Raw genomic sequence first — 13,112 nt, 5'->3', positions numbered from 1 at the left:
GTGCTTCCCTTAGTTCCCTCGACATTTGCAGTGCGTCATAGACACTCAATGTAGCCGGGACACGTTTCAGGTGAGCCAGCACATTATATCTATATTTCTGTGATGACTCCTTTACTTGGCCCTCGTTCTGTTCCAGTTTAGAGTTCTTCGACGTCGAATCTTTTGCAGTTTTGTCCGCCGTGTTCTCTAGAACGATTTTTGACTTTGACTTTTTCGGGCTATCAGATGGCACATTCACTTGTTTATGCTTGTCAGCTCCTAGAATGCTCAGACCAGAGCGTAGAGTGATCTTATTAACCTCGGGTTCTGACTTATCAGAGCTTTCATAGTTCGCCTCGATGTCTGATCCCTTAGGGCCCTCGATGGTGACCATGCAACACTCAAGCACTTCCTCACCATCCTCTTGCTGTTCAGCTTCGAGAAGTTCCTTAGGTTAAAATTCCCGTAGGGTGATTGGCAGCCTTGGTGGTTGTTCATACTCTTCTTCATCAAGGATCTGAAACTTCTTGGGTGCTTTCTTCTTCTTTTTCTTGTTTCTAAAGTACGGCCTTCCCCTGATCTTGACTCTGGATTGAGTGGAGGACCCAGTGTTGACAGGACGGTGCGTGAACACTTTGGCCAATGTCTTCCACTCGTCTGCTGACCCATCTGACTCTTCTGAATCTTCCTAAACGTCAAAACTTGGTGCAGTCATTAGCTCATACAAACTCGGAATTTTTGGATTATAAGGGCGAGGCATATCTGGGTACACGCATGAACAATCTTGACTTCATTGTCCACCTAGAAAGCGACGCGTATAGTACCCTCTGTTAATGAGACTGTTGCAGCCTTTGTTGGTGAGGCAGTTTGCCTAGGACCTTCCTCAACCACATTTGCAGATGCAGTTTTGTTTGGAGATGAATCAATCTCTATTTCATGATTATTAATCATCTCTTGAATTAAATCTTTAAGGATGTAGCAGCCGTTTAGTGTGTGACCGACCAAGCGATGGTACCTGCAATACCTGGGGTCGTTGGTCTTGTTCATTTCAGCAGGGCGTTTCAGTTCTGGGAGCTTTATGGCTTTTGCTGCAAGAAGTTCATCAAAGATCGAGTCTACATCATTGTCATCAAATGAATACTTGACCTGTCTTCTTTCTTTCCATGTGAGCCCCCGCGGTCGCTCATCCCTTCCTCGATTATTGTTGCTCACACTGTTCTTTTCTGTTTTGATGAAGGTGGCCATTGACTCTCCCTTCTTCACTGCAGGTTTCTTGGGGTCATTTTTCTTTTCCCCAGTCTGAACCTTTGGAGTTAGCGTCTTTTGGCGAGCTATATGTCTTTCCACATTGCTTGCCTTTGAAACCAATGTGTCAAAAGCTTGAGGCTCTACGGTGCCAACAAATGTCACAATATCCGGAAGCAAGTTGTTGGCGCACATTTGAATGGCAGACTGTTTAGTCAACTTCTCAGGGAATTGGAGGTTCAAGCTTCTCTACCTTGTGATAAAGTCATTAGCGTTTTCCCCCACCTTTTGTCTTGCATCAGCCAAGTCAATGATTGAGACCTTTTTCTTGGAACTAACAAACTGCGCCAAGAATGCTCTCTGCATGTCGTCCCATGTTGTAATGGACCCTGGCTGAAGCTGGATGTACCATGTGAATGCGGACCCTTTGAGGGACTGAACAAATTGCCTAACCAAAAAGGCATCCAGTTGAGAAGTCTCTCCGCAAGCTGAGTGGAAGTGGGCCAGATGTTCGTGAGGAGAGCCATTTATCCTATCAAACTTATCGAAAGTGGGTCTCTGATACCCTTTGGGGAAAGGTATGGCGTCATAGTGGAGAGGGTATGGCTTCTTGTATCTAATTACAGGCGGATTCAGAGATAACTGAAATTCTTTAACCCCCTCGGCTAAAATTGTCTTGATGTCGTCCGGAGAGAATGTGTTTGAGCTGCCTGAAGAACCACCACGTTCCTCATGTTTCCGTTCTGAATACTGGAACATTTATTTGCCCCTGTCCTTATTATTGGCCATTAAGGCTAGTTGTGCTACCAATGCAGCTACTTCAGCCTCCTTATCTTCCAATTTTTTGGCTGCTGCTGCTTCTATTTCAGCGTGCCTCTTGGCCTCCTCTTCCTGCCTTCGGATTGCCTCAAACTCAAGCTGAGCTAACCTTCTCTGCAACTCTTGCATCTGCTCTTTCGGGCTTTACAGGTTAGCTACCAGCGCTTGTGCACTTCTGAATAACAGCCCTATCTTTATCACTTGTTTTTTTTTTTTTTTTGAATGTTTGAATTGGTTGAGATATTAACCAACACTTGAATAGTCAAAGGCTCAAAGCTAGCAGAACTTATCCTTGACATTATTCAAAGCCAAAAGACTTTGAAAAATATTTGAATAGCCCCCCTTGCTTGCTATTTGAACTTGGTCAAAGATAAAACAAGCTTATCTCATGTGTGAATGAGTTTCTTTTTTCTTTTCTTTTTCTATACGGCAGCCATAATTTTTTTTTTATATCTCAACAATAACACATCACTGAAAATAGTTGTCACCGCTCTTTGGTATGTTGCTTCAGCTTTCTTTAAACCAAATGGCATTACAGTGTAACAATATACCCTTTTTGGAATACGAAATGCCACGAACTCCTCATCCTCAGATGCCATTTTTATTTGGTTATAACCTGAGAATCCATCCATAAAGACTAAGGAACCAAAATTTGTCATAACATCCACCAACAGTTCTGTAATCAATAATAGGAATTCATCTTTTGGCCAAGGTTCGTTGAGATCTCTGTAGTCTACACGAATGAGGATTTGACCATTCTTTTTCTTGACGATAACCATACTAGCCAATCATGTAGGGCACTTAATCTCTCGGATAAAGCCAACATCAATAAGTTTGTCCACTTGAGTAGCCAATTCCGAGGCGAGAACATCCTGGTGCTTGTTTTACCCACTGCTTATTATCTAAAACTGCTAATTTGTGAATAACAACTTTTGAATCTAACCCATTCATGTCATGATATCCCCAAGCAAACACGTCTTTATATTCTTCCACAAGCTCTTTATAGTCTTGCAATTCTTCTGGAAACAAAAGAGCATTTACGAATATAGGCATCTGATCTTCAGCTGTGCCAAGGTTTACCTCTTCAAACTTAATGATTGTCGCTTATCCTCCATCTTCTATTTGTGGCAGAGCAAGTGGAGCATTGCTGATGAATTCATGCTTCTCTTCACTTAGAGATGTGCCCCTTTGCTTTTGGGTGGAATCTTCTTCGATAGAGACATAATTTGTTGAAGATGATTCCCCCATATTTCATCTACTTGTTTAGCGATTACCATTTTCTGTTGTTTAACCTTGAGCTTCCATTTCTTGCTCTTTTGTGATTTGGATTGCGTTGTGCCCAAACGTTGGAACATTAAGACTCGAGGCTGAACCTCAATTGCTAAATGCTGAAAGACTAACACACCAGGTGACCTGTTGCAAAGCCGAGATTTGAGGCAAGCTTTCTACCATCTCTTCCTTTCAAAACATAGCATTCTCGAGATTTGTAAGGACGCTAGACTCTGAGGAATTTAACTCGAGAATTGTTACCCTAAGCATGCCATTCACCTGCTGGATCATGATCTTGATGGGGTTGATTTTTTAGGTTGCTTTCCTCCTTTGAAGACGCTGATGGCGGGCATGTATTCTTGAAAGAGACAATACGCTTGTTTCGACTTTGCTCATTTTAGTGCGTTGTAGAGATCACGATACTACCTTTCGAAATAGAGTATCAATTTTGCAAATAGGTCGTGCATAGCTTGTCATGATTGTCTTTACTGTGTCCTTGATCAGTGTTATAGATTTTTGCCCAGGTTCTCGTTGGTCTTTTCTTATATATTTGAAAGTTACCTTTGGCTTCGACACTTCTAACCTTGAAGGCTTCTCATTTTCCAAGGACAAAGCTTAAAAGAGTTATCTTGATTCGGAGGTGCTTGGGAGCATCTGACCTCTCTACCTCTAGTACCTGTATAAGTGTCTCATTTGTGGCTAATTTAGGAGTGTTAGATGGTTGTGCGATAATGAGCTCCGGTGATATATAGAACTTAGCATCTAAATAACCCACCTCTTCACATTTGAAGGGATATGTGTTTGCAACAACCCTCTTGAGCTCTCCATCTTCCATCCACTTGAAACATTGATGTAATGTTGATGAGACAACACCATAATTATGAAGCCATGAGCATTCCAATAAGACATTATAAGACGACGGAGAGTCAATTATATGAAACAGGGCGTTTGAGAAAAGTTCCTCAATCTCCATTTGCAATGCAATAGTGCCAATTGCCTTTTATCCAGCTTGATTGAAGTCTTGAATGTTAATCATGGATCGAGAAAGCTGTTTGGCACTCATTCCCATAATGTGGAGCATTTTGATAGGTAATAGGTTTATAGCTGAACCTCAATAGAGCAAAATCCGGTTGACTGTTTTATTGCCCACAAGTTTGGTGACGCAGAGAGGTCTATTATGATATTCATGTCCCAATAACAAATCTTCCTTTTAAATGTGATGCAATTTTTTCAATTTGCACAAACTGTTGGTGTAGTTATATTAACTTCTACGATGTCCTCTTTATACAAGTCTGGACTTAGTAAGGCTTCGATCAATGCTTCTCTTAACTTCCTTGACATATGCAAAGCATTGTAGACACATAAAAGAGCGGGAATACATTGCAAGTTTGCTAGGATGTCATACTTGCACTTTTGTAGAGGCTCTTTTGGCTTTTGTGAAGTTCTTTCACAACTTTTTCCTGTTCAAATGTGGATTGTTTTACTGTGGTCAAAGTCTTGTCAGGCACACTTTTAAGATCATCTTTACATTGAGCTTTTTGGATAATACTTTTCCATCCTTTTAGTTAGCTAATGGTATGGTTAAACTGGAGCGTAGTTGGATGTAATCAACTTCGGAATTCAACTTGCATGTGCCCACGTCATCTGCCTCGGTGTCTGATGTGGTAGGTGTATTAATAGTCACCATGTAGCACTGGAGCACTTCTTCATCATCATCTTCTCTTTTTAAGTCATGCTCAAGAAGCACTTTTGGTAGGAACTCCCTAAGGTAAATTAGAACCCTTGGAAGTTTCTTGTACTCGTTGGTCTTACAGATTTGAGCCTTGTTTGTTGCATTCTTTCCTTTCTTCCTAATTTTTGAGAATGACCTGCCACGATATTTGGTATTTAAAGAATTAGATTCTATGGTAGGAAGACGATGGTGCCTGACCTTCTTCTCTAAAGTCTTCCCCTTGTCACCTGACTCTTCCCAACCATTTGAACCCTCCTAGACGTCAAAACTTGGTGCTATCATGAGTTCATATAGAGTTGGGATAGTAGGGTTTCTAGGACAAGGCATGTTTGGATATGCTTCGGCAATTGTGACTTCATTGTCAACCTCAAGTGCAACAGATAAGGCGCCTTTTGGTTCTGATACATCAGTCGTAGTCACATTTGTCGCTGCTATTTTTTGGGATGGTGACTCACTCTCGATTTCATTATTGTTAATCATTTCTTGGACTATATCCTTGAGGATGTAGCAATACCTCAATGTATGACTAATTAGGCCGTGATACAGACAATATTTAGGATCATTGGTCTTGTTCATTTCAGCTGGACGCTTTGATTCAGGGAGCTTAATGGTTTTGGCCGTAAGGAGCTCATCAAAAATTGAATCAACATCATCGTCGTCAAATGAACATTTGACACTCTTCCGCTCTTTAAGCGAGAGTCTTCGAGGTCGATCATCCCTTCCTTTATTGTTGTTGTTGTTGTTGTTACTGTTGCTTTTGTTGCTGTCATTTTTCCTTTCACCTTTGATGAAAGTGGCCATCCTTTCTCCCTTCTTTATAACTAGCTTCTAAGGGTCATTTTTCTTGTCCGCAATTTGAACTTTCGAAGTTGACTTTTAGCGGGAGATTTGTCTTTCAACATTGCTTGCTTTGGAAACCAATGCTTCAATCGTTTGGGGCTCTGCTGTGCTAACATATATTGCAACTTCTAGGAAAAGGTTATCGACACACATTTGTACACCAGACTACTCAGATAGCTTCTCAAGGCATTGGAGATTAAGGCTTCTCCACCTTGTAATAAAGTCAGGGTGCTTTCCCTAGCCTTCTACCTGCCTCTAGAGGGCCTCTTTCTCAAGCTAAGCTGACCTTTTTTATTCTTGTATTTACTCCTTTAGGGTTGATGGAGTTGCCATGAATACATGAGCATTGCCAGAATCACTAATTTCATTAGACATTACATCCTGCAACTGAGACATTAAGACTGGTAGGGATCCTTCCTTTGGCATTGACGCCTCATATAAAAGATTATCCTTCCAAGACGAATATCTCCATCCTCATACTTGATATATGCTCCTTGATGTACCAAGTGTTATCTTCTGAGTCATATTGCGAGTAATTGGTCCTGGATAATAGTCATCTCCATAAGCTGGATATTCCTTGTTTTTAACTAATTTCTTTGGGTTAAGCTCTTGACTCTCTTGTGATGTTGCCCGTTGTGAGGACATGGTGGACCTTTGTGAGGTTTCTCCTGAAGCCTGAGCTTCATGTTCATCCTTTGAAGTTTTGTCATCGTCATCATTTCCCTTGGCGGAAGTTACCATCACGGTCTCTATGCTGGGTAAGTAGACCGGTATCGTGCTAACCATGAAATGAGCGAGCTCGGAACCCTCGAAGCTTTGGAGGCTTTTTAGGTTTTGGCTAGTTTCCACCACAGTAGGTGTTAGCTGGGCAATCTCTGCCAAGATGGCTTCAATTGTCTTAGTTTAAGCCTCCATCTTCCTTTTAGCTCTAGCGATTCTTTTCCTTTGATTCCTCAAAGCATTCTTGGAGGAGGCTTTAACAATCTGAGTCTTGATAGCCTTCACAGCTACCTTGTCTTGCTTTCCAGCAAGCTTTGGTTCTGTGGCGGTATGAGTAACAAGAGCATGGCCGATCACGAATGACGTGCAGTGACCGAGTTCACTTTGGGTAGTCAGCAGTTGCTGGAAGCTTGTGGAAGAAAACTGTAACTTGTGGTGCCCTTGATTCATTTCCGAAAAGCACACACAACAAATTAGTAGCTTCATAAAAGGAGATGAAAGGGAAAATGGGTCCCACTAAGCGTGCCAAAAATTATGTTGAGCAAAATTATAAATAAATATACCCAACGTAATTTTGGTCTATTTTATTGATGAAAATAGAGCTTTTATTATGTCAAATTCGACCCATTCAGAAAAACATAATCTCTTAATTACAATCCCCCATTTCAAGGAAAATCTTTTGATTACAAATACAAAGTCGATAGATGGAGATGTGCATGTTTGTGAAAAGTTGTGGCTGCACCTGGGTGGTTTTACAGGCTGCCTATGTACCCCAGGAGGGATTAAGCCATTCGTAGTTCAAGTTTTTGTGACTTTGGGGTTTCAACATATATATAACCTGTCGAAAAATTTTGGTTAGGTATTAGGGTGAATTTGGTTTAAAAAGAACCAGGGATTCGGTTTAAGTTGTGGTTGCATCCATGTTTAAATTCAGATTGCCTACATACCCTGTGAAGTGATCAAACCATTGTGATTCAGAAATTTGAGTATTTTTCTTGGTTTTAAACCAAAAGGATTTTTTTTTAGGTTCCTAAGTAAATTTTAACGAAACCGAACTTTGGGCGTTTTGATTTGGACATCCGGGGAATCAATAGAACTTCGTGAGAGCATTTCACAGTTTTCAAGCCTCTTTTTCCAAATTTACTATGGGCACCCAATAGAGTCTTCTTAGTACCCAAATTTGATTTGGGGAACCTCAATGTGTCGAGTGAACTCTGAGGTCATAATTCGTCAAATTTTTTCTAACACCCAAAGACATGCATTGATCTTTTACTTTCGAGCACTAGATTTTGATATGAACACCCATTGAAAAACCTCTCAAAAGCCCAAAGCTTCCCAGAGGTCCAGCTGCCATTTTTTTGTTTACTTATTATTCTTTTTATTTTTCTTTTTTCACAACTGCTCTACTTCACTTTTTACTGCCTTCACTCTGCCTTATCCAAAACGTAGTAGGACACGAATTTGGTGTTGAGCTTCTGCAAATTGAATTTTTAGATGGATTTGAAGGTGGAAACTAACTTGGAGATGGAATTGCAACTGTCTTCAACAAAATAGAGTTTCCCAACATCTGAAGCTTGCAATTAGCTTTATCCCCTCATTCCGTGAAAAAAAATTGGGTGAGAAAAGTCTTGATTTCATGCGATAAATATTGAGCTTTCATTTAATATATACAAGAAATTTCTACACGTGCGATGGGTGTGGGAGTCAAGGTAGTTATCTAAATAAGGTAGATGGTTATGCATGTCTTTTTTTTTAAGACTAAATACTGTTTACTCCCTATACTTATAGGGCCTCGACGTTTCAGTCCCTGACTTTTCAATTTCACCCAAATAGTCCTCGAACTCCCAAAATTCATGCAATAGGTCCTTGCTATTAGCTTTCCGTCAAAATCTCAGTTAAATCGTTGACGTGGCATCTCTTTCACGCGAAAATATCCATTATACCCTCACTTACCCTTTTTAATTTTTTTTTCTCTTTTTATTTTTCTTTTTTCTTTTTCCTCTTCCTCTTCCTGCTCTCTCTCCTCCTCTGTTTATCTCCGTCTGTTATAAGACCCACTATTATCCAGAAACACCCTCCAGCATCTTCTCGCTGGATCGAGAATGCATACCCATGACCAGAATCAAAAGTAAAAAACCTACATATCACTCAATCTCAGATCCCCAAATTCGCAGATCTAACTACACTCATCAAAGCCTATCTAATTAACCCCAAAAAAATACACTAACCCAAACAATCATCCATAACCAGCAGTACTGAATCTAAAGAATCGCAAAAAACCGATTGATGTTGCAAAGTATTCGGCTCAATTTGAACTCCGACAGACCCATAAAACCCAAACCAATAAGAAAATCACAACCCCAAATCAGTGCCAAATAACGCTAGATCTAAACAGCAACAAACAAACAAACAAAAACCACCAAAACCTAAATTGAAAGAAACAACCACATTTAGCAAATTGTTTGAAATGTTGAATAGCTGGAGCTTGGGGAGGTGCAACGCCAGAACAGACCCCGAAAGCTTATTGTTTTCGAGATACAGTGTCCTTATCCGAGTGAGATTTTTTGAACGACGGTGAGATCGAGCCTGAAAAGTTACTGGAGGCCAAGTTAAGCCGGATCAAATCATGCAAGCTGTATAGAAACTTAGGGATTTCGCCGGAGAACAAGTTCCTCTGCAAGTAACCCCAAATCGAAGAGTAACGCGGGACTTGATTCCGGCACAAGAACATGGGCTGGGGCGGGTTATGTTCCAGAGGAAGGTCCGGCCACCGATGGTGGAGCAGAGAGCGCTGCGCGATCGGAGCTTAGATCTGATGTTGCTACGGGAAGCAAAACCAATAAACTTCCGGGGTTTGTACTACCATTCGTTTTTGATCGAAACATTGTCGGGGGCGTTGAATTCTTTGACAAATTACTTGGAAACGTCGCCGTTTTGGCTGGCGTTAGCGATGGCGTCGTCAAAGGTCTGGAGATGGAAAGAGAGCTGGGTTTGTTTTTGGAAGAAGAAGAAATAGATAAATGAAGGAAGAGATGGATGCGGAAGAAGAAGAGGTAAAAAGAAAAAATAAAAAAAGAGAGAAAAAAAAAATTAAAAAAAAAGTGAGGGCATAATGGATATTTTAATGTAGAATGAATGCTACGTTAGCGATTTGATGGATTTTTTGACGGAAAGCTAACGGCAATGACCTACTGCATGAAATTTGAGAGTTCGAAGACTATTTGGGTGAAATTGAAAAGTTAGGGACTGAAACGTCGAGACCCTATAAGTATATGGAGTAAACAGTATTTAGTCCTTTTTTTTATAATTTTTTTTTTCTGTTATTTGTGGTTTTACTTTTTTTTTAGAAAATAGATAACTTCATTACTTATACATGGCCAGAAGGCACGTACATCAGATGTTATCTCATACCAAAAAAAACTAAATGGCACAAGCCACCAAGCAAAAGACAGGTGACCCTCACTGTTAACACATACGCTCACTTATTGAGCCTAAACAACATGAAATCAAGTCCTCACTACTAACCCCTCTTTGAAAAGTAAACCTAGTCGCCTAGAGACCTCAATTGGTGTACACTAGAGTAAACTAAGAAGAAAGTACTAGAAGACCCAATTTCAAGTGGTAGGCAAGAGACCAGGAAAGGCTTTCCTTTGCCCTTATCTCTAGGGTTAGAAACTGAACCTCCAATTGCAGTTACTGGGACGTTGGCTCTTGTTCTTACTTCTGGCGGTCTACCCGTCTTCTTCTTCAGAGCGACAAGAGGCACATCATTGTCATCCTCGATCAAAGGTTTGCCAAGTAGAAAAGATTGGGAGGACCTGCACACAGGACCACCGCCAATCTTTACCAGATCTGGGGCGCTACCACCCGCTGCGAGAGCAAGAGGAGTAGCAAATCTTGTTGTGACGGCATCTATTGAGGCCATGGAGAGGAGGAAGCGATAGCAAGAGGCTAGAGGCTAGAGGCTAGGGTGCCGTAGAAGACTAGGTTGAGAGAAATATTTATGGTTTTACTTGTTTACACTTTCTAATGTAAAACCATTTTACTTGTTTACCCTTTCTAATTAATATGGTTTTCATAGTATTTTAATATGTAAAGGGTATCTACGTACAAAAAAATATGTTATGGTTGACAAACACTGTTCTCTTAAATATAACTAGTCTCACACCGTGCAATACATGTACGTGTTATATTGATGAACCTAAAAGTTTCCTTGTCACCCACGACTTTAATTTTTTTTTCATATTTTTGTTCTTTTATTTTTTATTTTACGATAGTAATTATTTTATATAATTTTATTATGAGAATTTTTAAGTTAAAGGGTATTATGATCACTTTAAAATTTGGTGAAATCCTGTGACACCAAAAGAGCTAGCGCCTCCATTTATAGTAATGGAGATATAATATCCTAGCAAGCTGTTAAAAAAAAGAAAGAAAAAAAATCGGGCTTGAGACAGTCCGAGCATGAGGATGAGGATAAAAGAATATAAATAAAAACAAGTTAACAACAAAAGTCAAAGTGCACAACACAATGGTGAGACCAGAACAATACAATAGAACGGAGCTATGTGATTAAAAAAATATACACACATCGAGAAATCTTAATTCCTATTCAAAAAAGTTAAATATCATTGGCACCGGATCGTGAGAAGGGGATAAAAAAAACAAAACCAAAAAACCTAAGAACAACGGTAAAAGTGCAAAATACAATTGTGACTTGGTGAGACTATAGACATCGAAGCTGCTATGAGATTACTAAGGGCAACCAAGCCTAGAAAACACATTAAGAAACCTGCTGCATGACAGCATTATGAGACGCAGAGTTAGTAAAAAACGGGACGTGTATAATATGTGAAAAATACGTACGTGTGTTATTCAGACATTTTATTAAATAGTTCATTGAAAAATTCAGCAAAATATTTTTAATTAATTAAATAATTAAAATTTTTAATTTTAAGATATTAATTTATATTCATTTTTGTTCAATAATATGGGTAAAATACAGAAAAAAAAAACGTAAAAATCGTGTATAGTACGTGTATAATATTTTTGACTTCAAAAATATGAGAAATTTAATGAGTCTCTTTCAAAAGTACGAAGTACGGAAGTATTTTAAAAAAAAAAACGTAAGTACGTGTTTTATTCGCGTATAATACGAAAAATTACTAACTACTATGATTGAGACGTAAAACATTGTATCAAAAAGAAGAGCCAAAATATTCTGTGTATAAGAATTGAAAGAAACCACAAAAGGAGTATACTAAAGGTAAGCTTGCAGCAAGCATAGTAGTTAAAATATAGACTGATAACTTCATTCTTCATATATAGCAAATAGGAAGCGAGACATACCAGAATTATCAAATTAGATAGTGAGATCAAACCGTTCCCTTACTTGCTTTGCAATCTTGCAGATGAACCACAGACATTTTGGTCTCCTCCTAGTACATTTAACATTATTTATGAACAGAAATCCTAGTTAATTAGAAGCCGGCACAAAATAAACTAACAAGAAGAAAGAAGAAAAGGAACGTACCCAAAAAGTAGGAGTTAAATTGCAATTGTAGGATCTGCAATGGATCGATGCCAAATATTACAGCCTATCTAACAAAATTGGCGATATTTGGTAATATTTTTGGCTCATGGGCATTCGCTGGTCTTCTTCTTGTGAAATAATCCCAATCTCTCACTCTACCAGTCTTGGCCCTTTTGGCTTTGCCCCTAGTCTTCCAATCTGTCCTATCCCGTTTGTTCTTGCACCCAGCTTTCTGAAAATAATCATCATCATCATTAAACCTATGAAACTGTGTACGATTCCTGTCGGAAAAAGACTTACCAGAACCACCACGACTCAATGATTTGTCGTAATCCTCCTTTTGCTGGGGGTCGGAGAGAATGTCCAAGGCGGTTTTGACATGCCTGAAAGCACCGTCGGCGGTGAGAGAGCTGTTCTTGTCGGGGTGCACAACTAGTGCCAATTCCTTGTATTGTTTCTTAATGGTTTGAGAGTCGGCTGTTTCGGGGATGCCGAGAACCTCGTACCAGCTTTTCTTCTCTGACACGGCTTTGTGAATCCTGTAAGCTGTGATGAAATTGTCGATATAGAGCAAATCCGGGTCGTGGGTTTTAGCTTCCATGGCTTCATTGATTGCAGAGTCCAAGTTTCCGAGCTTGAAATAGGCTTCTGCTGCGTCTCGTCCCTTGGTAGCAGCCTCATGATTATTCTGGGACGATGTAGAGGCCATGTCAGATTAAAAAAAACTATAGGATTGTTTAAGGATATATAGAATATGTGTCTGACCCAAACTCATTCTTGTCTCAGTTATAATAGAGTAAATATCTACAAGATATTTCATTCAATGTAAGAATATGTTTTCTTGTAGAATACATATTCTGTATCTTGTAATCTTCTATATAAAGAGACCTCTTAAATAAGAATGTATTATATATATATATATATATATATATTTACAGTTGTTCGCGATCGATAAATACTCATATAGGTTTGCTT

At 39.5% G+C, this 13,112-nt stretch overlaps 1 protein-coding gene across 1 annotated transcript; it reads right to left on the bottom strand.

The window, feature by feature from the left end:
- Positions 1–12,174: 12,174 nt before the first annotated feature.
- On the bottom strand, positions 12,175–12,846 carry LOC133716189 (uncharacterized). The gene has a single exon (XM_062142911.1). The coding sequence runs from the start codon at positions 12,844–12,846 to the stop codon at positions 12,202–12,204; it is 645 nt and encodes a 214-aa protein (XP_061998895.1). The 3' UTR covers positions 12,175–12,201.
- Between the last annotated feature and the right edge of the window lie 266 nt (positions 12,847–13,112).

The sequence above is a fragment of the Rosa rugosa genome, chromosome 6, assembly GCF_958449725.1.
Source record: "Rosa rugosa chromosome 6, drRosRugo1.1, whole genome shotgun sequence".
NCBI lineage: Eukaryota > Viridiplantae > Streptophyta > Magnoliopsida > Rosales > Rosaceae > Rosa > Rosa rugosa.
Note: the sequence above shows the minus strand (reverse complement) of the source record. Positions and strands in the feature narration are given on the sequence as shown.